Below are 25508 nucleotides of genomic sequence, written 5' to 3' on the forward strand. Positions count from 1 at the left end.
CTTAAAACATTTTTTTGTCCTATTGAAACTGCTTGAAATGCTTTTGGAATGTTCAGAAATTTTATGTTTTTAGAGTGGTGGCAGCAGTTGCTTTGAAAATATTCACACAATTTGTAAACTGCTGGCACTCCTACAGTTTTGAAAGCTCACACACATATTATACATCAAAATGTTCACACAACTGTGCTGATTCGTACAATGTAAGTATCTAAGCCGTATGACTTATAGTTTTCGCTGTATGATGATTTGTTCGGCAACTGCGCTCCTCATTGAAACGTATGGCAACACACTCTAGCTTTTGAGCTGCTAATTTTGCATTTTTACTCTTTTTCTAACTTGTCGCAATGCCTACAGTTTTTAAGCTACACGGACATATAATAGCCTAAAATGTTCAGCATTTTCTCAGGATTCATACGGTGTCAACATCTAGGCTGTGACCTTTATACTTTTTGAGAGAGAGCTGTCTGAAGCCAACATGCCTTTCCATTGAAGTGAATGAGAGGATGCTCAGTGTCAGTTGGGATTTGAATTTGGGGACACGTGCATGCTCTCTGTACAGGCACCCTTTTATGACTTCTTTGGTAGCATTCATATTCCTTCCTTCCGTCCTTCCTTCCTTCCATCCATCCATCCATCCTTCCTTCCTTCCTTCCTTTCCTTCCCTTCCCTCCTTCCTTCTGTCCTTCCTTCTGTCCTTCCTTCTTTCCTTCCTTCCTTCCATCCTTCCTTCCGCCTTCCCTCCTTCCTTCCATCCTTCCTTCCTTCCTTCCCTCCTTCCATTCCTTCCTTCCTTCCTTCCTTTCCTTCCTTCCTTCCATCCTTCCTTCCTTCCTTCCATCCTTCCTTCCTTCCATCCTTCCTTCCATCCTTCCTTCCTTCCTTCCTTCCTTCCATCCTTCCTTCATTCCATCCTTCCTTCCATACTTCCTTCTTTCTTTCTTTCTTTCTTTCTTTCTTTCCTTCCATCCTTCATTCCTTTCCTTCCTTCCATCCTTCCTATCCTTCCTTTCCTTCCATCCTTCCTTTCCTTTCCTTCCATCCTTTCTTCCTTCCATCCTTCCTTCCTTCCTTCCCTTACTTCCATCCTTCCTTCCTTCCATCCTTCCTTTCCTTCCTTTCCTTCCTTCCATCCTTCCATCCTTCCTTCCTTCCATCCTTCCATCTTTCTTTCCTTCCTTCCATCCTTCCATCCTTCCTTCCTTCCTTCTTTCCTTCCTTCCTTCCATCCTTCCTTCCTTCCTTTCCTTCCTTCCTTCCTTCCTTCCTTCCATCCTTCCTTCCCTTCCCTTCCCTTCCTTCCTTCTTTCCTTCTTTCCTTCCTTCCTTCCATCTTTCCTTCCATCCTTCCTTCTTTCTTTCTTTCTTTCCTTCCATCCTTCATTCCTTCCTTCCTATCCTTCCTTCCTTCCATCCTTCCTTTCCTTCCTTCCTTCCATCCTTCCATCCTTCCTTCCATCCTTCTTTCTTTCCTTCCTTCCATCCTTCCCTTCCTTCCATCCTTCTTTCCCTCTCTCTTTCCCTCTCTCTTTCCTTCCTTCCTTCCATCCTTCCTTCCTTCCATCCTTCCTTCCTTCCTTCCTTCCTTCCTTCCTTCCTTCCTTCCTTCCTCCTTTCCTTCCTTCCTTCCTCCTTTCCTTCCTTCCTTCCTTCCTTCCATCCTTCCATCCTTCCTTCTTTCTTTCTTTCTTTTATTCCTTCCATCCTTCATTCCTTTCCTTCCTTCCATCCTTCCTTCCTATCCTTCCTTCCTTCCATCCTTCCTTTCCTTTCCTTCCATCCTTCCTTCCATCCTTCCATCCTTCCTTCCTTCCTTCCTTCCTTCCTTTCCTTCCTTCTTTCTTTCTCTTTCCTTCCTTCCATCCTTCCTTCCATCCTTCCTTCCATTTCTTTCTTTCTTTCTTTCTTTCTTTCTTCCTTCCTTATATTCAAAGAAATATTCAGAATGACACTCTTTTTCAGGCTGCAAACTCATATTAATATATGTTCTCCTCTTTCAGCTATTGAACTCAATAAAACTATGAGTTATGATGAGTGGTCTAATCTATTTTTGAGTGTAGTACTAGCAGTACTTATAACAAACACCTACTGCAACACCTCCACGGCTACTGCTCCGCCCGGCGTGGGATATAGACACATGGTCTCCAATGAGGGGTGCATTGGGATGGCCTGGCAATCACTGACCTGCCCCCCACAACCTCTGACCTGAGGGGGCGGAGTCTCGCCACCACGCCACTATCCACGCCACCGTCCCCACATCTCAGACCCTGAGTTGGCTAAAGACGCAGTTTTCCCGGTTGGGTGCATGTGGGTGGTCCGGGGAGCAGTACGCTGTCCTAGACCGGCTCTGACCCGAGGGGGCGGAGTCTCGTCACAACGCCACTATCCACGCCACTGTCCCCACATCTCAGCCCCTGAGTGAGCTACAGACACACGGTCTTCACTGTTGGGTGCATGGAGATTGCCCGGATGTCAGTGCACTGCCCCCGACCTGCTCTGACCGGAGGGGGCGGAGTCTCGCCATCACGCCACTATCCATGCCACGGACCTCACAACACAGCCTCTGAGGTGGCTAGAGACACACAGTCTTCACTGGTGAAGGCGGGTAGGTGGCGCGGAGAGGGGTACACTGTCCTCGACCAGCTCTGACCTGAGGGGGCGGAGTCTCACCACCATGCCACTGTCCACGCCACAGACCCCACAACTCAGCCCCTGAGTGGGCTAGAGACGCACGGTCTTCACCGGTGAGTGCATGGAGATTGCATGGTCCGTAGTAGTTCTAGCAGTAGCTGTTACATACAGCTGCAGCAGCTAGCCCACCTCACATTTTCTCCAGGAAATGTACTTTCTAGTTATTATTATTCTCCCCAGTTTTTTGGCCCTTAACTACTTCTTCATACTTTGTGCTAGAAACTTCATTCAAACTTTAAAATGTTCATCGTCTTTAGCTGTTTCCCGGATGTATTCAGATTTTTGATATTTTTTATAGTTTTTTAGTAATTTAACTTTCAATAGTAATTTTTGTGCCATTGAAACTGCTGGTGGAATGTTCAGTATCATTATGTTTTTAGAGTGGTGGCAGCTGTTGCTTTGAAAATATTCACACAATTTGTAAACTGCTGGCACTCCTACAGTTTTGAAAGCTCACACACATATTATACATCAAAACATTCACACAACTGTGCTGATTCGTACAATATAAGTATCTAAGCTGTGTGACTTATAGTTTTCGCTGTGTGACGATTTGTTCGGCAACTGCGCTCCTCATTGAAACGTATGGCAACGCCCTCTAGCTTTTGAGCTACTAATTTTGCATTTTTACTCTTTTTCTAACTTGTCGCTATGCCTACAGTTTTAACAGCTCATACACATATTATATATCGAAACGTTCCCATAACTGTGCTGATTCGTACAATATAAGTATCTAAGCCGTGTGACTTGTAGTTTTCGCTGTATGACGATTTGTTCGGCAACTGCGCTCCCCATTGAAACGTATGGGCCCACACTCTACCTTTTGAGCTGCTAATTTTGCATTTTTACCCTTTTTCTAACACGTCGCCATGCCTACAGTTTTTAAGCTACATGGACATATCATATCCTAAAATGTTCAGCATTTTCTCAGGATTCCTACGGTGTCAATATCTAGGCTGTGACATTTATACTTTTTGAGAGAGAGCTGTCTGAAGCCAACATGCCTTTCCATTGAAGTGAATGAGAGGATGCTCACAGTGTCAGTTGGGATTTGAATTTGGGGACACGTGCATGCTCTCTGTACAGGCACCCTTTTATGACTATTGTGGTAGCATTCATATTCATTCATTCCTTCCTTCCATCCATCCTTTCTTCCCTTCCTTCCTTCCATCCATCCATCCTTCCTTCCATCCTTCCTTCCATTCTTCCTTTCCTTCCTTTCCTTCCTTTCCTTCCTTTCCTTCCTTCCTTCTTTCCTTCCTTCCTTCCTTCCTTCCTTCCTTCCTTCCTTCCTTCCATCCTTCCTTCCTTCCATCCATCCTTCTTTCCTTCCTTCCTTTCCTTCCATCCATCCTTCCATCTTTCCTTCCTTCCTTCCTTCCATCCTTCCTTCCTTCCATCCTTCCTTCTTTCCTTCCTTCCTTCCTTCCTTCCTTCTTTCTCTTTCTTTCATCCATCCATCCATCCATCCATCCATCCATCCTTTCTTTCTTTCTTTCTTTTTTTCTTTCTTTCTTTCTTTCTTTCTTTCATCCATCCATCCTTCTTTCTTACTTTCTTTCTTTCTTTCTTTCATCCATCCATCCTTCTTTCTTTATTTCTTTCTTTCTTTCTTCCATCCATCCTGCTTTCTTTCATCCATCCATCCTTCCTTCCTTCCTTGCATCCTTCCTTCCTTCCTTGCATCCTTCCTTCCTTCCTTCCATCCTTCCTTCCTTCCTTGCTTCCTTCCTTCCATCCTTCCATCCATCCATCCATCCATCCATCCTTCCTTCCTTCCTTCCATCCATCCTTCCATCCTTCCTTCCATCCTTCTTTCTTTCTTTCTTTCTTTCTTTCTTTCTTTCTCTTCGTGGTGGCGTGGTGGTCTCGCCACCACGCCACAGACCCCACAACTCAGCCCCTGATTGAGCTAGAGACACACAGTCTTCACCAGTGGGTGCAAGGAGACTGCCCGGACGTCTTCATGGTGGAGTCAGGTAGGTGGCCCGGAGAGGGGTACACTGTCCCTGACTGGCTCTGACCTGAGGGGGTGGAGTCTCATCACCACGCCACTATCCATGCCACGGGCCCCACAACTCAACCCCTGAGTGGGCTAGAGACACAGTCTTCATTGGTGGATGCATTGAAATTGCCCAGAGGTCACTGTACTGTCCCCGACTAGCTGTGACCCAAGGGGGTGGGGCCTAACCAGCACGCCACTATCCACGCCACGGGCCCCACAACTCAGCCCCTGAGTGGGCTAGAGACACGGTCTTCACCGGTTGAGTCAGGTAGGTGGCCCGGAGAGGGCTACACTGTCCCTGACTGGCTCTGACCTGAGGGGGCGGAGTCTCACCCCCACGCCACTATCCACGCCATGGCCCCACAACTCAGCCCCTGAGTAGGCTAGAGACACATGGTCTTCACCGGTGCGGGCGGGTAGGTGGCCCGGAGAGGGGTACACTGTCCTCGACCAGCTCTGACCTGAGGGGGTGGAGTCTCACCACCATGCCACTGTCCACACCACAGACCCCACAACTCAGCCCCTGATTGGGCTAGAGACGCACAGTCTTCGCCGGTGGGTGCATGGAGATTGCCTTGTCCGTAGTAGTTCTAGCAGTAGCTGTTACAAACAACTGCAGCAGCTAGCCCACCTCACATTTTCTCCAGGAAATGTACTTTCTAGTTATATATTAATATTATATATTAAATATTAATCGCAATTATTAATCGCAATTAGCATTTTGAAGCAAATAATCACAATTATTATCTTTTGTCATAATCGTGCAGCCCTAGATTAAAATCATTGATGTGATGTGTGTGTGTGTGAGAGAGAGAGAGAGAGAGGCAGAGGGTGGGCTGTGTGAGGGAGGGAAAGAGGTGCGTGTGGGTGTTTGCATTGGAATTGGAGTGTGTACTGTAGGTGTTGGCTTTGTACTGTAGCGTTCAGTAGCGATGTCAGGGGAGGGCAGTGGCGGCACAGGCCGCCTCCACCAATGGCATGACGAGACAGGCTGTGCTTTAGCTGTAGTTTTGACGAAGGCAGCGGACCAGGAAGTGCATATCCTGCAGCTATAAACTCCATCACTGCCTGTCTTCTAGCAATAAATAAATGGATGAGCAACAACCTCAGGACAAAACTGAGATTCTACTGATCAGCCCTAAAACAAAAAGCTGTTTAAAAATCTGGGGAAACTGACATCCTGGATTAAACCTGAGGTTACAAGTGTTGTTGTTATCGTAGACTCAGATCTAAACTTCAAGTCCCATATTAAAGAGGTGAAGAAAACCTACTTTTTCCACCTTAGAAACATAGCTAAAGTACGACCATTTATAAATCAAACAGATGTAGAAAAATTGATTCATGCTTGTATTTCAAGTTGACTCGATAGCTGTAATGCACTCTCTCCCGGCCTCCTCCCCAAAAAACACTGAGAGACTTAAGCTCATTCAAAACTCTGCAGCCCGGCTATTTACCAGAACCAAGAGGAGAGAGCACATTAGTCCTATCTTAGCTGCTCTGCCTCTGGCTTCCGGTAACATTTAGAGTTGATTTTAAGGTCCTCCTCCTTATATACAAAGCCCTTAATGGGCGAGGACCAAGCTATATTGCACTTTTTTTTTAAATGTATGTCTCTCCAGTACAATATTTTATTTAATTGCATTTATCAAATAATTAATGATAAAACAATTATTTGGAATAGATTTCTAAAAATGCAAATCTAAAAAAGCAGAAACCTGGAGATACGCCGACATCTTGAAGGTACTAAGAATCACTATGAATTATACAAATGTGTGAAGTAGGCCTTGGTCTACTAAGAGTCAGTCTGTGTAGCTAATACAAACGTGTGCAGCACGGTTCACAAGGGAATAGAACAGACTCTAATTGCGCATCTCAAAAATTGATAACTGGGTTTTATGACACAACAAGAAGTGCCATACAAATTTGTGGGATTTGGTGCTTTGTGATATTGTATTGGTTTTAGAAATGTTGTATTTTACTTGATTTCTTATCTTCATCCTATTTTTGTGTTTTATCTTCCATCTTATTTTTCCTGCCTTTTGTTCATTTTCTGTCTATTTTTTTATGTTGAAGTGCATGTAAATTCTCTGTTCTAAAGCACTAGGAGCTGCTTTTATTTATGTATTTATTATGAAACGTGCTATACAAATAAAGTTTAATTATTACTATTAAAATGCTGTATGCCCCCCCCCCCCCCTTGCAGGAGCAGCCTCCACCCTACGCCCCCTATCCCAGCTACCCAGAGAAGAAGGACAACTGATGCTCATGGAGGGGCCACCACTCCGATTTCACTCCTGTTCCCCAAATAGATCCTACAGCAAACCATGAAGATGCTGATTCTAATTATTATTAGGATACCATCATAAACGACTACTCTTGATTTCCTGGCTGTATAGAAGACCATACTGTACTTCATATACAGAAAGCCTAGTTCTTTGAATGCTTGAAGTGATGATAGAGAAAGGAATATTTCTTGGAAATTATGGATGTGTTTTCTGCCCGCGTCTATATAATGTAATCCAAAGCAAACTGGAAGGTTTTAATTGAAACAGATACTTATTAGAGATAAGCATTATGCTTCTCTGGTTGAAACAGTGGGCTCACCCTCTCTTTCCACCAGTGTGCTTGAATGTGAAGCTGTCTTTGGGAAGGGGCACTCAGGCCCATGTTCACCATGAGTGTGAGTGCCAATCTCTTATCACTTGTGTCTATTTCAGGTAATGATAATGAAGATGAGGCTGGGGCGCGATCTGATCCTAGATCTGCATTCCTACTCTTGAGTAGCTACAGGCCCTTTAAGTATGCTGTGTTTAGTCATTCTGCAGTGCAGTACACACACAGGGCAGTATGAGGAATGTACAGGCAATAGACTTCTATTTACCACATTTTTAGTCAAATGGTTTATTAACAAAACATTTTATAGCGATTTTTTGATCTAAATTCTAACGCTTATTAACATTGGACATTTTCTATTTCTAACTAGTATTGTCAAAGTATTTTTTACATTCACGCTGCAAGTTGAGTGTCCGTCTGCGAGATTTTGTCTGTTTTGTTCCAGAGAGCCAGGAGAGTTTTGGCTCAAATTCTCCGTGCTCTGTTTAGCTACACCATACGCACTCTAGAGTATTTGCTTTTTATCAAAGGGCTAGTGCATGTAGATTGATTATGATGATGATGAGGAGGAGGAGGTTAAGAGAGAGCATGCAGATATGTGAAGTCGATGTGCAATGGTCCTAACTCCTAGCACCTCCCGAATCAAACTTCTGTTGAGGGTGAAAGCCCCAGAGAGACGACATTGTAGCTGGTCCCCTTAATGAATAATAGCCCTTGGCCCGGTCCAGACCTGTATTGTATTGACGTATACAGGTTACGCATATATTGATGTTTGGCTGGCTGAAACCAGAGCCCTTTCTCTGTGTAATTACAGCAGTGTGGGGTTACAGGGTATCCTCTCTTCCTTTGCCTGCACCTCCCTGACTGCAGACTCATTTATTCTTGATGAAACTGGGCCGAAGTGACTAACAGTCAATAAAATATATATATATATATATATATACATACATACATACATACATACACACACTTTGTGTGCAGTGAGATTTAGTCTGGAGGACATTTTACACTAGTTAAAGGATATAGAGTTGTGATCTGCTTGAATTAATCAAATGTCTATTATTATCTTGTGTTTGTAAACTCGTTTTCCTTACTGAGGTCCTTTTATGTTAAATATAAAATAAAATTAATATTGAATTATGAATAAATGTTTATGTAAAACCCATTCCAAGTGGCATTTCTGTGTTACTTTGCACACTAATAGTTCACCTATAAGTTAAAATTGCATTATTTTGTTCTGGACAAAGTAGTTGCGGTAAAGAGCCATTTATGAGTTATATGGAAAACTTTTGCCAAACTACATTTGTGCTGACTCCATTTGCACGGATTGTAGGTGTACAATTTTGAATATCCATTTGTGAATGTTATAGAGGGGTGAAATGAGAAGACATTTAACTTTATAACATATTTATTATGATATGAAACTAGCAAACCCAGACAAATATATTTACTACATACACAGAAAATTGCACTCAATACAGAAGTATTGCAAACAGTTTAAAGAATTATAATGAATCGTAGTAGATGACATCATATATTTCAAACACCTTAAAGGACAATGCTCGTTTTTGACAACCTGGACCTTATTTACGACATAATATAAGACGTTTAACTCACCGAGATCATTTTGGTGTAGTTCGGAGGCCTGTAGAAGAAATTTAAAATCCAGCGCGAGCCAGTATATCCATGTAATGGCGATGGTCGGGGCACCGGGAATGCAGTTTCTAAAAATCTATTTTCTGCCGCGAAACGGTTGTTTTCATCAATCTGTCTTTATGAATGGCTAGTTGTGCTTACATAGAGGGTAGGCCTGTTGTGGTTTTTCACATGCCTCTGTAATATGATCTTTCGAAACGTCTTTAGACACAAAATAGCTTCCTCACTTGCTCCAGCACGCATGCGCACAGCGTGCTGGAGCAACGATTGCGCGCTGTGCGCATGCGTGCTGGAGCAAGTGGGGAAGCTATTTCGTTTCGAAAGACTTTTCGAAAGATCACATTCTCTGCGCTACGATCGGATTGTTGCTGACGAATGACGACGACAATATTCTCGGCACCAACAACGATCGTAGCGCAGAGAATGTGAGCCGGAGAATAGCCAGTCTGCGCGCTGGCCTGTGCGCATGCGTGCTGGAGCAAGTGGGGAAAGGCGTGTAAAGATCATATTACAGAGGCTAAAGACCCCGTATTTGAAAACCACAACAATGCGTCGCGTTGAGGAATCTCAACTGTCGATTCATCCAATCTGATTGATGAAAACAACCGTTTAGCGGCCGAAAATAGAATTTGAGAAACGGCATTCTCGGTGCCCCGATCACCGCCATTACATGGATATACTGGCTCGTGCTGGATTTTAAATTTCTTCTACAGGCCTCCGAACTACACCAAAGTGATCTCGGTGAGTCAAACTTCTTATAATATGTCGTAAATAAGGTCCAGGTTGTCAAAAACGAGCATTGCCCTTTAAATCATTAAGTTAAGGATTAGGCATGTCTTATAATAACACTCAAGTGACCAAATTAATAACTATTCAACATCCTCTTTCAACCCACCCACCTATGAAGTCATATAAGGAAAACATTTGACTACTACAACTATATGGCTGAAATCCTATTCCTTCCCTCCTTATGTGGGGGAAATGAAGTGTGATTTAACTAGCATGCCATTTTGATTGTCAGCTTGTCTTCATGGATTCAGTTGAACATGGGTTCATAATGTACTATAATGTAGAACCTGATTTGATAAACATTTGATTGGTTTCAAGCTAAATAAGTCCTGTCCAATGGGGAAAGTGTAATTTGAGCATAATTCTGAGGGTTAACTTAGCAGCACTGTAGGATATCTCTGTATACTGTATAACCCACTTCACTCAGCAGCAGTTTAAATCACTCAGACCCCCCTGTTCTAAAGGTCCATAACCAGTGTTGGTATTCTTGCACTGCTTCAGGTCAGTAACTGGGTGGCCAACTCATCCTTACTGATGTACCATACATAGAACTAGTTTTCCAAAACAATATTCTTCATTAAAAGAACTTCTTGGATACAATCCTGGAAACATGGTTCTTTGGTTGTCCCCATAGGAACACCCTATTATGATATTGTTACAAGTAGAACATTTTATTGGGGAAATGGTTCCACCTACAACCTAAAGGGTTTTTTCTTATGGGGACAACCAAAGAAACCTTTATTGTTCTAGATTTGACCTTTTTTAATCTGTAATCTGTGTTTTAGTAATCTTAGTCTGGGAATCTTAATGTGTCTGGGAAACCAGTCCAATATGTTTGCCTCTTTATCTCCATTGCCTCTGCTTGGTTGACACTGAATTGAAAGGCATGACAACATCCCCTGAAAGCAAACCCCTATGATAGGCTCTCAAACAGCCAGTACCTGTAGATAAAGGTGAAGATGGAGAAGATGATCTGTGGATCAGTGATTAAAAAGACGAGGAGAGGAAGGGAAGAAGACATGAACTGATGCTGAACTCCCAAACTGTCCACCCAGTTTCCCCGCCCCCAGCTATTCTTCTAGATCTGAAAGGATTGGACAGGTGAAAGCAATATGGCTGTCTCCATTCAACCAATGAATCTGGAACCAAGATGGCTGCTCATTACCATTACTGCTTTTATCTACCCAATACTTTGTCTACGAGGATCGAATTGCTGTGGCAGTCTAAGGGGTCAACATGGGAACCAGTGTGAGATTCTCCCACTATGCCTTGCTCCTTATGGCTCTTCCTGTAGAAACCACACCTCGTTGCGGCGGCTGTAGGGTTTCAATGGCGGGTCGAAGCTGCAGCAGAAGTACTGTTTGCGCTGGTAGGGGGCGGTCTCACCCAGCGTGGTCTTCAAACGAGCCGCCTCGGCCCGGTATTCGTTCTCTGCGGCGAAACCTCCGAACTGCCTGTGAGGAGAGACGTCAGGTCGGGGTGAGTTCAAGTTCAAGTGGGTATTTTAACAGTCTTCAATTGGAGAACGAGGCTGGGTTGGGTAGATTGGACGGGTAGAATCTGGGAGGAGTTGGATCTACGCCCGACCATAGAACGAACGTACCGGAACATAAAACTAGGATGACATAGTGTTGCATGTTCATAAGAGGATGTGAAGGGATGCACAGGGAAGAGAAGAGAACTGAGACTCGTACAGTGCGTAGACAGTCATGCCGGGCCGATCCTCGATCCGGATGGCGCTGTCAGTGGGGGTGGGTGGGCTGATCTGGTACTGGTCGGGGATCCTGAGACTCACCACCAGACGCCGCGACAGCACGCCATCATCCCGGGGGTACACGGTGATGATGAAGGGGGTCGCGGTTCCCATGGATTCACCTAGATGCCAGGAGCGAGAGAGAGAGGGAGGCAGAGAGAGAGAGAGAGGGAGAGAAGGAGGCAGACAGAGAGAAAGAAAGGAAAGCGGGCAGAGAGGGGGGGGCAGACAGAGAGAGAGAACACATGGAGTATGTGGCACTGCCATGGGTAAATGCGCTTCAGAATAATCATCATCTACAGTAGATGGGCACTAGTATAATGCTAACAGCTGTGGTGGGTTCCACCACAGCTGTTGATGCTTCATGTACTCCCCCAACCCATCCTTTTTAGGTGTTACACTGTAAATGGCAGATATCGATGTAGCTGACCAAAGTTTCTCACCCAGTGACCAGTGGCTGCCCAAAGGTGTCTACAGTAACTGGCCATGAATGCTAGCCAGCACTCTTTGAACTACCATACAAGGTAAGATCAACTTGTCTTGAAAATGGTCTTAGACCCTGTTCTGTTACAAAATATATACTGTAGAATAAAGAACAATCAAGCGAACAAAAGCAAGGTGTAAAAAGTGAAGTAAATATAGTTGAAGAAGTGTCCGCGGTGGTGTAGCGGTCTAAGCATCTGGTCCCAGTGCAGCTGCCCGCTGAGGACTGGGGTTCGCGCCCTGGTCTCGCCAGATCCGAATATGGCCGGATCCCACGTGGGAGTGGTATATTGGGCCCAGACCCTCCACAGCAGCAACAGGGGACAATAGGTCAGGTGTAATTGGCAACCAAAATGGGTGAAAATGGGATAAAATCATAAATAAATGTGTATATACATATATATATACGGTATATATATATATATACACGTATATATATACGGAGACATACCTTCTCAGTTATCTGTCAATGAATTGGTAAGGTAAGGCCGAGTTCATTCTCCTCAACTATATATATATAGTTGAGGAGAATGAACTCGGCCTTACCTTACCAATTCATTGACAGATAACTGACAAGGTATGTCTCCATCACAAGGCCCTGACTGGACAGTCTGCTCTCTGATTGGCTCACCTTCGACGTCACAAGGCCCTGACTGGACAGTCTGCTCTCTGATTGGCTCACCTTCGACGTTGCTTCCGCCACTGTACATGAGCAGCTTCCTGATGAGCTCGCCGGTCACCTGATCAAAGGGTCGCCCCTCCGAGCTCACCACCATGTACTTTGATGCGTCGTACCGGCGTACCTCAAAGCTAACCCCCTCCTGAGAAGGAGGGACAGAGAGAGAGAGAGAGAGAGAGAAGGGGTCAGGCTCGATTATGACTCACCTATGATACATGTGTTGACAAATTGGGAAGAACTTCACAATACAGGGGCTATTCTCAGCGGCGGGGGTGGGGAGAATATGTGTGTATGTATGTGTGTGAGTGTATGTGTGTGTGCATGTGTGTGTGTGCTTGTGTGTGTGTGTGTGTGTGTGTGTGTGTGTGTGTGTGCATGTGTGTGTGTGTGCATGGGCGTAATGCATATTATGCATATATGATGATTGGATTCCAGTGTTCCGTGCTCTGCTGCTACGGCCCCGCAGGGTCCAGTCAGCCTCAAGAGAATAATGAGAGATGCCTGTTCTTATATAATACCACACACACACACACACACACACACACAAGCATGTGCATACAGTACTCACACAAACATACTCACATGTGGGTGAACACACACACACACATATGTAAATACACACAAGCATGTGCATACTGTATTCACACAAACATACTCACATGTGGGTGAACACACACACATGTAAATACACACAAGCATGTGCATACTGTACTCACACACAAACACGCTCGTATGTGCCTGTGAACACTCACACACGCACATGTTGGTAGAGGGTGAGGTTCCTAATTTCGGGGTTGTAGGTTCACGCTCCATGTCAGCCTCAAGAGAATAATGAGAGATGCCTGTTCTTATATAATACCACACACACACACACACACACACACAAGCATGTGCATACTGTACTCACACAAACATACTCACATGTGGGTGAACACACACACACACATATGTAAATACACACAAGCATGTGCATACTGTATTCACACAAACATACTCACATGTGGGTGAACACACACACACACATATGTAAATACACACAAGCATGTGCATACTGTACTCACACACAAACACACTCGTATGTGCCTGTGAACACTCACACACACACACGCACATGTTGGTAAAGGGTGAGGTTCCTAATTTCGGGGTTGTAGGTTCACGCTCCATGTTAGGTGAAGCTATGCATTTCATTGTACATGGTATACAAATAAACCACATTATTATTATTATTATTATTATTATTATTGACAGTCTGGACCACTCACAGGGACCTAATGAATGGTAGCAGTCTTCAAATGAACAGCAGATAACTGTGACTTTGAATGTGTGTGTGTTTGTAGGTACTAGTGCAATGTGAGGAAGATGGGGAGAGAGAGAGGGAGCGTGAGACGAGAGAGAGAGGGGGAGAGGGGGGAGAGAGAGAAGGGGAGAGAGAGCGAGAGAGCAACAGAGAGAGGGGATGTTAACAAGCCTGTTATATTTAACTCTGAATAACACTTTCACTCTTGAGTGTGGGCTCAGCATCAGCAAACTAAGCTGACAGACAGACAGACAGACAGATCCCAGCAGCATCTCTGCAGGCTCTGGCAACGACTCCATATTTATCACATCTACATGGTATTTGTAGTCACTTGACTGCAATTATAGGGCGCTATGACGGAGCGTCATGAACGATAGCTAGGCCGCTGCACCGTAATCATTACTGTTGGTTTGTTCTGTGGAGGACGCATAGGTGCCATGCTCAGACACAATTGCCTTGCACCTCAGCCCTCGGTGAAAAGGTGTTATTAGTGTGTGTGTGTGTGTGTGTGTTTAGCTTGTATCCAGCAACCACTGCACTTAATTACTCAGTGTCTAGTCTATATTGGGTAGACAGACATAGGGCACAATTACATAGATCCGCTAATATTAGCGTGTTGTACTAATATCCAGCCTTAATATTTTACTTTCTCTCTCCCTGCCCCCCTCTTTTAGGGAACAAATCACACATTTAAAAGTTGTGAACTTTGAAAATCAAGGATAAATGGGGAAAATGATGGTAAAAAGACTCGATATGAAGATATGATCAGGGATGATATTCTAAAGCCTGAGATACAGTATAGCTTTTGTGTGTGTGTGTGTGTGTGTGTGTGTGTGTGTGTGTATATATATATACATAGTATGGGTATTTACCCGGCTGCCTGTGTGTGTGTCTGTTTGTGCGTGTGTGAAGGTGTGACAATGCATGCCTGTGTGTGTGTATATGTGTGAGTGTGTGTGACTATGCATGTCTGTGTGTGTGTGTATGTGAGTGTGTGTGAGAGAGAGATGTTGGTCCTAGTCCATCAGTGTTGGATGTCTGTTTTAATTAAGTGTTTGGTCAGCCCAGATCAATACTGATCAGGTGACAAGGTATGATTTCCATGTGGTCATTTAGGCTCCAGTCAAGTTTAGAGATATGACTTCCTGTGATGACTTTGTCTTGACTGCTCATTACATGAGGAGTCGGCAACCTTTACTATTAAAAGAACCATTTTGGGGCCAAAAATAAATAAAAAACCTGATTGGAGCTGACTTTAAGGGAGGGGGAGGTCGGAGGGCAAACGCTTGAGCATCAAACACTTACATTTCCTGCATTCTGGTGAATTTCTATGGGAGACAGGGAGCCACTGGGGAGGGGCCTTACACCATTATTCAACACATTTATCTTCTAAACAAATGCATTGGTCTACACTTCACACACACACACGCACACAGACGCTTGATGTATTTGAATGGATTTCAAATACTGGTGTTTAAAATGATCTAGTGTGTTGTCAATGCAACACAGAGTGTGTAGTTATAATTGAGTGTGTAGTTATAGTTGTGTCAGCCAGTGCAACTTGATTCCTTGATAACTTGATCAACTGAACTGGCAGTACCATTTGTTTCTATCCGTCTGTCTTAGTGTTTAAGTAAGGGATAATCAACGAGTAGGTGTGCGTTAATTAAGCAATAAACCACGAGAGGCCGTGTGTTATAGTGATTTTATAACAGCTAGGGGGCGTTGTTAGCGAAGCGGAGTGCCTAAATTTAGCTTTTATACAACGGTTACTACAGCTATTAGTGTAAAATAAACACACAGCAATGTGAAATATTAACATTTATTCAAAACGAAGCGTAATTCCCTCAATTCCGCCGAGCAAAATAGTTCCCCTAACAAAAGGGTTGCCAAGCAACAACAACAACTACAATGCATTGGATCAAATAGGAGGCGCATTAATACTGAAAATGGAATGATATGTGGTCCCAGGTGTGTTTTAAAGTACAGCCAATCAGAATCAAGAACCAGAAATAACCATTGTATAATTAAGCAATTGACCACTCGAGGCAGTGGGTTACAGGGGATTTTACCACAGCTACTGGGCGTTGTTAGGCCCGACGCGCTAGCGGAGGTAAAATCCCCTGTAACCCACTGCCTCGAGTGGTCAATTGCTTTTCTACAACGGTTACTACATATATAGATTCACAAAAAACACTCAGTAGTAACATTCAATAATTTATTTACTGATCATTCTTATCATTTTAGTATTTACAAAATCTTCTGCGATAGGCTATAGTTCAGGGGTGCGTTCAAATTCAGCAAACATAGCGAACATTAGCGAACTATTTTCCGTTTGCTTTGTGTTCGCCGCAAACGTTTGCTAACAGAAGCTAACAGTCTGAAGAGGTAGTTCGCCAGTAACGGAACGAGCATCACAATGGACCCAGGCTTACTGGAGATGTGCTCCTAGATGGGGATTGTTGCATTTATGCTAACTATTTAGAACGTTCATTAAAAGCCGTTCAAATGTGACCGTTTGGAGAAAACATGTTTGCGACAAACGTTCGCCTCTGTTAGCTGAATTTGAACTCAGCCCTGAATAAAATGGTTGCCAGGCAACATAGGCTATCTCGCCTATTTGGGTTGGCCTTGTTCACATAAGCCATAAGGCATAATTCGGGTGGTTCACTTTTATTTGAATATTTCCAGCCATGGTGCTGTTATTAAAACAGTTCTCCAGAGCACTCGTTTTTGCTGGTAGGGGTGTTGAAGTGTTGGAGTTGAAATGATGAGTGCGTTATTGTAATAGGATACGAAAAAGGCGAGGTTGCTGCGAGTGGTTGCTACGCAAAACATAGCCTACCGCTTGATTTTATCAATGGCCTCGTCAATGAGATAAACGGCGCATTAATACTAATTGTTATGCGGTCGCAGCCGTGGGTTACAGAGTATTTTACCACGGCTGCTAGCCAATCAGAATCAAGTATCCAAACTCTCCATTGTAGAAACGGTTTTATACAACGGTTAGTTCTGGTTCTTGATTCTGATTGGCTGGAAGCCGTGTTAAAATTAAGCAATAAACCATGAGAGGCCATGTGTTATAGTGATTTTATAACAGCTAGGGGGGTTTTAGGCACTCCACTTCGCGTCGTGCCTAACAACGCCCCCTAGCTGTTATAAAATCACTATAACACACAAAATTGTCCATTACCTTTTCTTTCAGCAATGTCTCTCAACCCTGGATACGACCTAGCAACCAAACAATGAGCCTAGAAACCCAAACTAGCTAATTCCATATATCTATGACTGTAGCTACCTGATATTGCTAGATGGCAATGAGCGAAGTGTAGGCTACTGCATATTTGCTGTGCAACATATAAATCGTCCTGCTGTCAAACCTAGTTGCCAACAAAGTATGTATGATAGCCAGATTGTCCTCAACTCCAAAAGTGTTGTTTTCACGTCGTGGTATATCACTGTCAGTCGTATGTTATGTTAATTGCGAGTTGATTTGCAAGGACGGGCTGTGTCATATCATTATGTGAAGCAACAGGGAACTAGAATCCAGCAATTGCCTCTTCACACTGTGATATATTTGGATGCCGTATATATTGTACTGTAAATGAATAAACGAGGCGGAGACCGTTTTCCCTACGTCTGGCTTCTTTTACTGCAACTCTTAGACTGACGTTACAAAATCATATCTAGCTACACCAATAACGTGCACCACCACGTTATAACACGAAGTGAAAAAACAGTTTTTGATTTAGGGACAGTGAGGTGTCTGGCTATCATAAAGAGTTTGTTGGCAAATAGATTCGACAACTGGACAATGGATGCGTTGCACAGCAAATATGCAGTATCCAACACTTCGTTCATGGCTAGCTAGCAATGGTACAGCAGGCTATGGGATTAGCTCATTTGGGTTGCTGTCAAAGCCGGCGCATTCATTTAGATCGGTAATTCAACTTCAGCCGAACTACGTGTGCGTATACACGGTTTTAACGCACGTCTGCTGGCCAATCAGAAAAGAGTATTAACCCAGGCAATAAAGAGATAGATCAGTCGAGGTGAATTAGTTTGGACTATGTTTACAGTGCTGAAGAAGTCACAGAGCCATAAGCATGAAATGGCAATTACTGCTCGCGACATACATCACTAGTTTCATCGGAAACTTTCCAAAACACACACACACACTGTGACGGTTTGACTAGATTAATGTGGTTGCCAGTCAGGCTAAACCTGACAATTAAATATTCAAGGTTCCTTTTATCCCCGAAGGTCAGTCAACCTCACAAAGGGTGCATGTATCAGTTATTTTATATTATATGGACTTCTCATGAACCCTCATAATTAAATAACAACCCAGCAGAAATTAAAGGAAAAGTAGCCGAAAGGCTTAACTCACGACTGTCACTCCGTAAATTCAGCAGTCGGTAGGCTACATTGAATAATCTCTAACTAATTTAGGAAGCACGGAGCTTTTCGTATGGGACCACCCGCGGTAACTGTCGGTTTATTCAGGTGTGTAAATCCAGTAGCTGAATGCTATTCTTTGGTTTGTAATCCTCCACGGCATTGGGGATATTTCTCAAGCAAACAAAGGACGGTCTAGCCACTTCCTTGTTTTGTCGCGCGCTCTTCTAGGGAAGAAGGAAGAGCCTCTAATTATACAACGGTTATGGTGCATTCGTTTTTGGTCGGAGGTGGCAAGACGCAAGTGGCAAAATACCTACCTCCGACCTGTGTGCATTCGAGCTATATACCATTATATCACAGTTACCTAGTTATATCTAGTGCATTCGAGCAACTGGGGGCTGAGAAACGTATCCGAATTTGCGACGAGGAAGTGCGAGTTCATGCGGTGTTTTATTTAATAATTCCTAGTAGCAAGTCACAATTTGCCACCTCCTAGTTATAAACGAACCATGGATGTATTAATAGAACTGGATACAGCCACTCCATTCACTGACCGCTATCAACAATGAAGCCCTATTGAACCGCGCCATCTTGGCAAATTTGTAGTCATTTGACCATTTCCGGTGACTTTTGTACTTGCGCAGTTGTGCTTTTCTGGCCTTCCGGTGACTTTTGTACTTGCGCAGTTGTACTTCTGTCCTACGCGCGTCCACGTCGGCACCGCTTCTAGCTATCGAATGGCCGACTGGTGTAAGATGGATAGCCTAACGTTAGAGAGATAAATGTTTATGGTTTCAGTCTATGGTTATGTTAATAAAGCTAACAATGATGTTGTAACATGCATGCAGCACTGCCGATCTGAACGATTGATTCATTATTACCATGGATCGGTATTGGGATTGATCAAGGGCGAATGTGAAATAGCAGCCACGAACTCAGCGGGTTATCCGAGATGCGGTAGCAGCGGCCAAAGCTCCTGCTGGCGGGGAGTGAAGCTTTTCAACTCGCTTGTCACTGGCTCCCTGGAGGAATTTAGCCTGGCTGCAATAACGTTATCGCGAACGGAATGAATACCATCTACTAGCAAACAAAACATGTTCAGTTATATTTAACCTGTTAAAACTAAGATGCCTGGATGAAAAAATAATTTCTCCAATGGATATATTTTACAAAAACAGGTTAATATGCAAGCCGGTTTTCATTGCTAAATCAAAGCGGGGAGAGCCGGGAACGTGCGTGGACGCGCGTCGGACAGAAAAGCTCAACTGCGCAAGTACAAAAGTCACCGGAAATAGCAAAATGACTACAAATCTAGCCAAGATGGCGCGGTTCAATAGGCCTTCACTTTAGATTTCGAATCCTGGGGGCTTGAAACGAACGCACCAGTAGTTCTTGTTCTTGATTCTGATTGGCTGGAAGCCGTGTTAAAATACTTTGCAACACACACCTGGGACCGCATATCATTCCATTTTCAGTATGAATGCGCCTCCCATTTGATCCAATGCATTGTAGTTGTGGTTGCTTGGCAACCCTTTTGTTAGGGGAACTATTTTGCACAGCAGAATTGAGGGAATGATGCTTCGTTTTGAATAAATGTTAATATTTTACATTGCTGTGTGTTATTACTAATAGCTGTAGTAACCGTTGTATAAAAGCAATAAACCACGAGAGGCCGTGTGTTATAGTGATTTTATAACAGCTAGGGGGTGTTGTTAGGCACGACGCGAAGCGGCCTCTCGTGGTTTATTGCTTAAAGGGTTCCACATATGCTAATTTAACCTACCTTCTATCTCTACCTTTGGTCCCGAAAATGTGCTCTATAATGTCCTTTGGTCTGAATAAACATGTATTTATTTATCAGGGCTATTTTAGTATCCCCCCCACCCCTCCAGGCTGAATTGACTTGATTCAGAGTATGCTAATTATTTATTTAAATTAGTTTCCGCCAGGTAATGTTACCGCCCACTTTGCTGTTTTGAAAAGATGGCAGCTAATTTGGTTTCTTACGATTTTGACCCGCCTAGCGATCCAGAAAACGACAACCACCAGCCGTTAGGGTTAGGGTTGCCACCAGGTGCATCAATCAAATGCATCGATTCTATTGATTACAGCGATGCGTGTGCAATTTCGAAACAGGATGAACGTTGCACAGAGAAAGGTCTATAGCTTACCAGCAACTTGTTGGCTAATGTACCAGAGCCTTTTTAGTTAAACCAGGAGGCTAAAATAGCAGTCACATAGGCCTAACGTTATTACCAAAATAGCAAATAGGCGAGCCAACTGTAAACAATCTAAGTGCCTATTAGAATAATACTAACGTTAGCGCGCCGGCTACAACAGCCACCATCCACACACACAAAGCACAATTCGTGGAGTTTGGTATTTTTGTACTTACAGTTTTAGCGTCTTCACGAACAGTTGGTATAGCATCGTTCCATTCGCGAGTAAAGTGCGCAGCGCACACTAAGACTGATTTAGGAAGGGTTTCGGGAATATTACAATTATAAATAAAATTCAACCACTTATCCTTTCTTTCATCGCGTGGGAGGGAGTGGAGAGGCTTGCCAAGGACAGGGCACCGTTTACCAAATTTAATGTCCATCCTCGTAGGAGAGACTGGAGACGCGAGGCTAGGTAAATGATAAGGTGGCCTACGCAACAAGCTAAATATGCTATTCAGGGGCGAAGTATGCAAATTCTCAAAAAACGTGACGTCAGGGCACCCACTTCCGGAAAATGAAGCAATTGATAGGAGGGGGGAGGGGGGGAAAGCGCTCACTGGCAATACAGAGAGAGCAGCGAGTGTTAGGAATTGGGACTGGGCATATCAGTAAGACTCTCAAAAACCGAAATGAGGGTGAAAAATAAATTTTCGATTGAGTTTAGCATATGTGGAAGCCTTTAAGTAAACCACTGGAATTGGTTGAATGGATTCGGTGACAGATGATTGATGGAAAGTGAGCGATGGTTTGGAGCCAACTACGTCGTCGGGTAGGGCGGTGACCAAGACGGAATCGTCACAACACCAACACACACACACAATATCAACATGTGGTCAGGGACACATTTGGGTTTCAGTGTTGGTCTGGTACTCAATTTAACTGAATAGGATTGAAAGCAGGAAAGCAAATAAAAAAAAATATAAAGAGCATATTGTTGTGACCTAAAAAAAAGACCTACACAGCAGTCCCTATTAACTAAATGGTGGGCTGAGTTTTCCAGAGGCATCGTAGCGCTACGTTCATCGTAAGCTACGGCGTTCATCGTAGCTCTACGATGAACGTAGCGCTACGATGCCTCTGGGAAACTCACTGGATTACACTAGCGCGGAGGTCCATGGCTATGTTTTTGAACGAGTTAAACGATCCACGATTACACACGAAATTGCAAACGCATATCACACCACCATTAAAGAGCACATCAAACAGGTGATTTACGAGTTTGAGCTACAGCAATTAAGGGTATATTATAATTGTGAGTTTAAAATGCAGCTGTCCAGCCATCCAAACAACGCCAATACATTTCCATCCCCAACGAATACATTTCCATCCCCAACAAATACATTTCCATCCCCAACAAATACATTCCATCCCCAACAAATACATTTCCATCCCCAACAAATACATTTCCATCCCCAACAAATACATTTCCATCCCCAACAAATACATGTCCATCCCTGTGTGTGTTCCATGTCTGGTGAGTGTAAAAGGGATTTCCAGGCGTCCATATGGTTAAAATAATAATCTTCATATGAATTTGTCGTTCTGCAGATACATAAAACAGTGCACGCACGCACACACACATCACTTGTGCAGCAGTCACGTATAGTACGATGCAGGCTGTCTGGTTCCACTGACGCACCTGTGCGCTCTAAACAGAGTTCACTCATGAACTTGAATTAAACTTAAAACATCGACTAACAGGATAATTCTTAAAACACACTGATACTAACTAATACTATAACATTCTCGAAACACTCACACTGATATTCTGAACCTTCACAACTCCTAGTAGGCTCAGCCAAGTATATTGCCATTAATTTAAGCAGTTCCCTTTGCTTCCCAATCAAAATCTCATCTTCGTGTTGCTGCATTTTTTGTTTTATTCTTTCATGTTTTGAGCGCAATCAACTTTTGATTTGATTTATTTATTTGCTGAGGGACAGCGCAAGTTAATGAACAATATAGGCTATATGATTTTAGCAATACAACAGAGATTGTAAACTAGCCAGGTTGTAGCCAGAGGCTAATTTCCCATGGGAAGATGTTCTCTAAAAGAAGAACAATACTAAAAAAACCTATAACGTTAAATCTAAAAGCATAACATACAACAAAAACATATATCAGGATTATAACAAGATAGCCACATATCGATTAACTACCCTTGTTTGGGTTATGATTTGAAATGTCTACTTTTTTTGGGGTACCTGTAGGCTTAACATTGAATACATTTTAAGTTATAGCCTACATTATCACACTACATTATTATTGCTTGCTGTTTTTTGCGTGACTCCTGTTATTCTTATTTCCAAATGTATATATTAACTATAGGCCTAGTATTCACAAGATAGGCTAATAACTCAAACTCGTAAATCATTGTGTTTGATTGGTTTAATGTTAAGTGAACACAGCTACAGTGTAGCCCTATTACTATCGTTTGTTACAAAAACCTCAGGATCTGCCTACACTACAACGCAGATACGGATTTCGACCTCCAAAACATAGCTCCGGCTGTCTCGATCCGCCTCCGGGTTCGAGCTTCGTTTTGGCCGTGGTAGTGTAATTGCTAGGTGCAAACGTAGGTCTTTTCGAGAAAAACGCCGACAAACGTAGTAGTGTAATCGGGGCCTCAGTTAAAAGAGTCTCTCTCTCTCTTCTCTCTCTCTGTCTCGGAGAACACATCCTTGTCTTGCCTGACCTTAGTATTCAGTGTCATTCCGCTAATGACCTATGGTTAGTGTATCAGTGTTCGTTGCCGTGGTCATCCGAGAAACCTCTTACACAGTCAATAAGGTCAGGTTCGTCTGGACCCGCTATATAAAAATGAAACGTAATAGGCTGGCCACTGGAGTACAATACCTATTGAAACAATTAGTTTGAGACAATGCACACCAGAAATCAGCAAATACTGAGTAAAAAACAAAACTGAAATGGGTAGACAGACATTCTGTCTTTGCATGGAAAGCCGGAGCTGACCCCTTAGGAGTAGCTGACCCCCGCTGTTACCTGACGGGTGCCTTCAGCCTAGTGCAGGTATGGGGTAATTATTATTGGCCTGTGTGCCAATCAAAGGGTACACTATAAGGTCACACAAATCTCTAGAGGTATTTTACAGCGCGCTCCGCACCCTTCTTAGTGTTTTTAGATAAACTGGCAGCCAGTCCAATGCATCAAATAAAATTAACTTTCCCACAATATATATATATATAAAAAAACACGTTGGAAATTCTCTGAAAATCAGATAGATGACCAGCGACGAACCAGCTGTCAACACAAGAAAAATGTCAAACGTTGGCTAGGGTTTGGGGAGGCGCAAATCAGAAGGTGGTTAATCCGAAACATGATTAGAATGAACGCGAAATGTGGAACAGACGTGTGTTGTGTAGCCTACCTTGGTTTCGCTGCTTAGCAGTTTGTATTCCGTCTCCAATGTGTTTCCGAAAAGCGAATTCTTTAGCATGCCAAACATCGCGCTCCGTTCAGGTCACCGCTCCTCTCGACGCGCCGCGCTTTAATTTATCCTTCTGACAATGTTGTTGCCTGCGCTTCTGCCCCTGGTGCGTCTTATTAAATAAAATGTGCTATAAACCTCCCTTCTCTCTTATTGCCCCACTTTCTGTAATTATAGCTCTGAAACGTTCTTCTCAAGCGCAATGTCTCTCCAAAAGATTCTGCTCACCCCGCAGCTGATGATGCCAATTATCTTTCTCTGCCCCCGGATAAGATGTAGGCTACCACTTACAGTACGAGCCAGTGCAACATAGAATGTTATTCTGCTCTTCGCTCACTTGACAAGGCAAGAAACAAACTGCAACCAATTTAACCAACTCTGTCTCCGCCCCCTCCCTTCTCCTCATTCCAGGTTTTAACCCTCTTCAGTTGGGAGGCCTGAGTGATGGTCCACTTGTTCACGCACCTGTCGCACCCATTCCACAGCACGATTATGCTGATGATGAAGCACACATATCGATTTATGGCTCGGTTTGCTTAATGAATTTACATTAATTACTCCCCACTGCGTTCATGTTACACTCCACATTAAAAATACATCAGCTGAATACTTAATGTAGCAGCATTATATGGTGACGAAGAATCGTGATTACAAAGAACTTGTATTCTCTCACACATGCAGGGGCAACAGTAGGCCTGTACTCCGACAATAATGCAATCGTGTCAAAGTAAGTCAGTGCTTTGGTGCGCACCAAGGAATGGAGTGTCGAGGAGCGTGTTTTCACCAATATAATTCGACACTATCCGTTGGTGTGTCATTGCGCATTGCATTCTCCCTGTTGACTTGTCTGTTTGAGTGTATGTGTGTGCACGGGAAGCTGCCCATGTGCGTATTTGTATCACCAAGTTTGTCACTGTGAGTGGTGCTTAGCTACAGGATCAATCAATTTAAACTCACACAGAAGGCAGTGAGTCACCAATGTGAAAACACAAGAAGTGGAGACGCGTGTTGTTGTAGCGTCCCTGCTAACACAGTGGGTTGCAGCAACGTTGCACATAAGTTGTAGTTTGGTAAGTTGCAACATTACCACCAGGTGATGTTGTGACAACGTCCATCCATGGTCGAAAATAACTTACCCTCCTTTACTGCAACGTTGCTGTACTAGTGAAAACGGTAGTGCCTACAATAACGTGGCAGTGACGTTGTATTACAGTCCTATATGGAGGGAAAGTGAAAACATGCGCCCCTAGCGGATTTGTTCCTATTGGAGAGGAGTTTCAATGTAAACTCCATAGACCGGATTTTCTAATAATCACTACGAAGCCATTTCGGTGAAGTTATCAAAACAAAAACTTGTGAGTGTCTTTACAGTAATAACCTACTAACCGTGATAATTTCAAACAGTATTTCACCTTCTTTCAAATTTTCGAAATTGCTCCATTCCAGTCAAAGTCAATGGAATTTAAGAAAAATA

The 25508-nt window shown here is 43.4% G+C and overlaps 2 protein-coding genes across 2 annotated transcripts in view; one reads left to right on the forward strand and one right to left on the reverse strand.

The window, feature by feature from the left end:
- wbp2nl (WBP2 N-terminal like) overlaps positions 1–8462 on the forward strand; it is a 39400-nt gene extending 30938 nt beyond the window's left edge. Inside the window, exon 8 of the mRNA XM_084438084.1 lies at positions 6897–8462. Coding sequence (XP_084294210.1) covers positions 6897–6953 — 57 coding nt within the window. The 3' untranslated portion in view covers positions 6954–8462. The remainder of the gene's footprint in view (positions 1–6896) is intronic.
- Positions 8463–11027: 2565 nt separating this feature from the next.
- On the reverse strand, positions 11028–24052 carry LOC311309552 (heme-binding protein 1-like; the record flags this gene model as incomplete). Its single annotated transcript, XM_084438882.1, has 4 exons — positions 11028–11205; positions 11446–11626; positions 12670–12808; positions 23975–24052. 4 exons carry the CDS (start codon positions 24050–24052, stop codon positions 11028–11030), a joined length of 576 nt encoding a protein of 191 aa, XP_084295008.1.
- Between the last annotated feature and the right edge of the window lie 1456 nt (positions 24053–25508).

The sequence above is a fragment of the Borostomias antarcticus genome, assembly GCF_949987555.1.
Source record: "Borostomias antarcticus genome assembly, chromosome: 5".
NCBI classification, from domain to species: Eukaryota; Metazoa; Chordata; class Actinopteri; order Stomiiformes; family Stomiidae; genus Borostomias; species Borostomias antarcticus.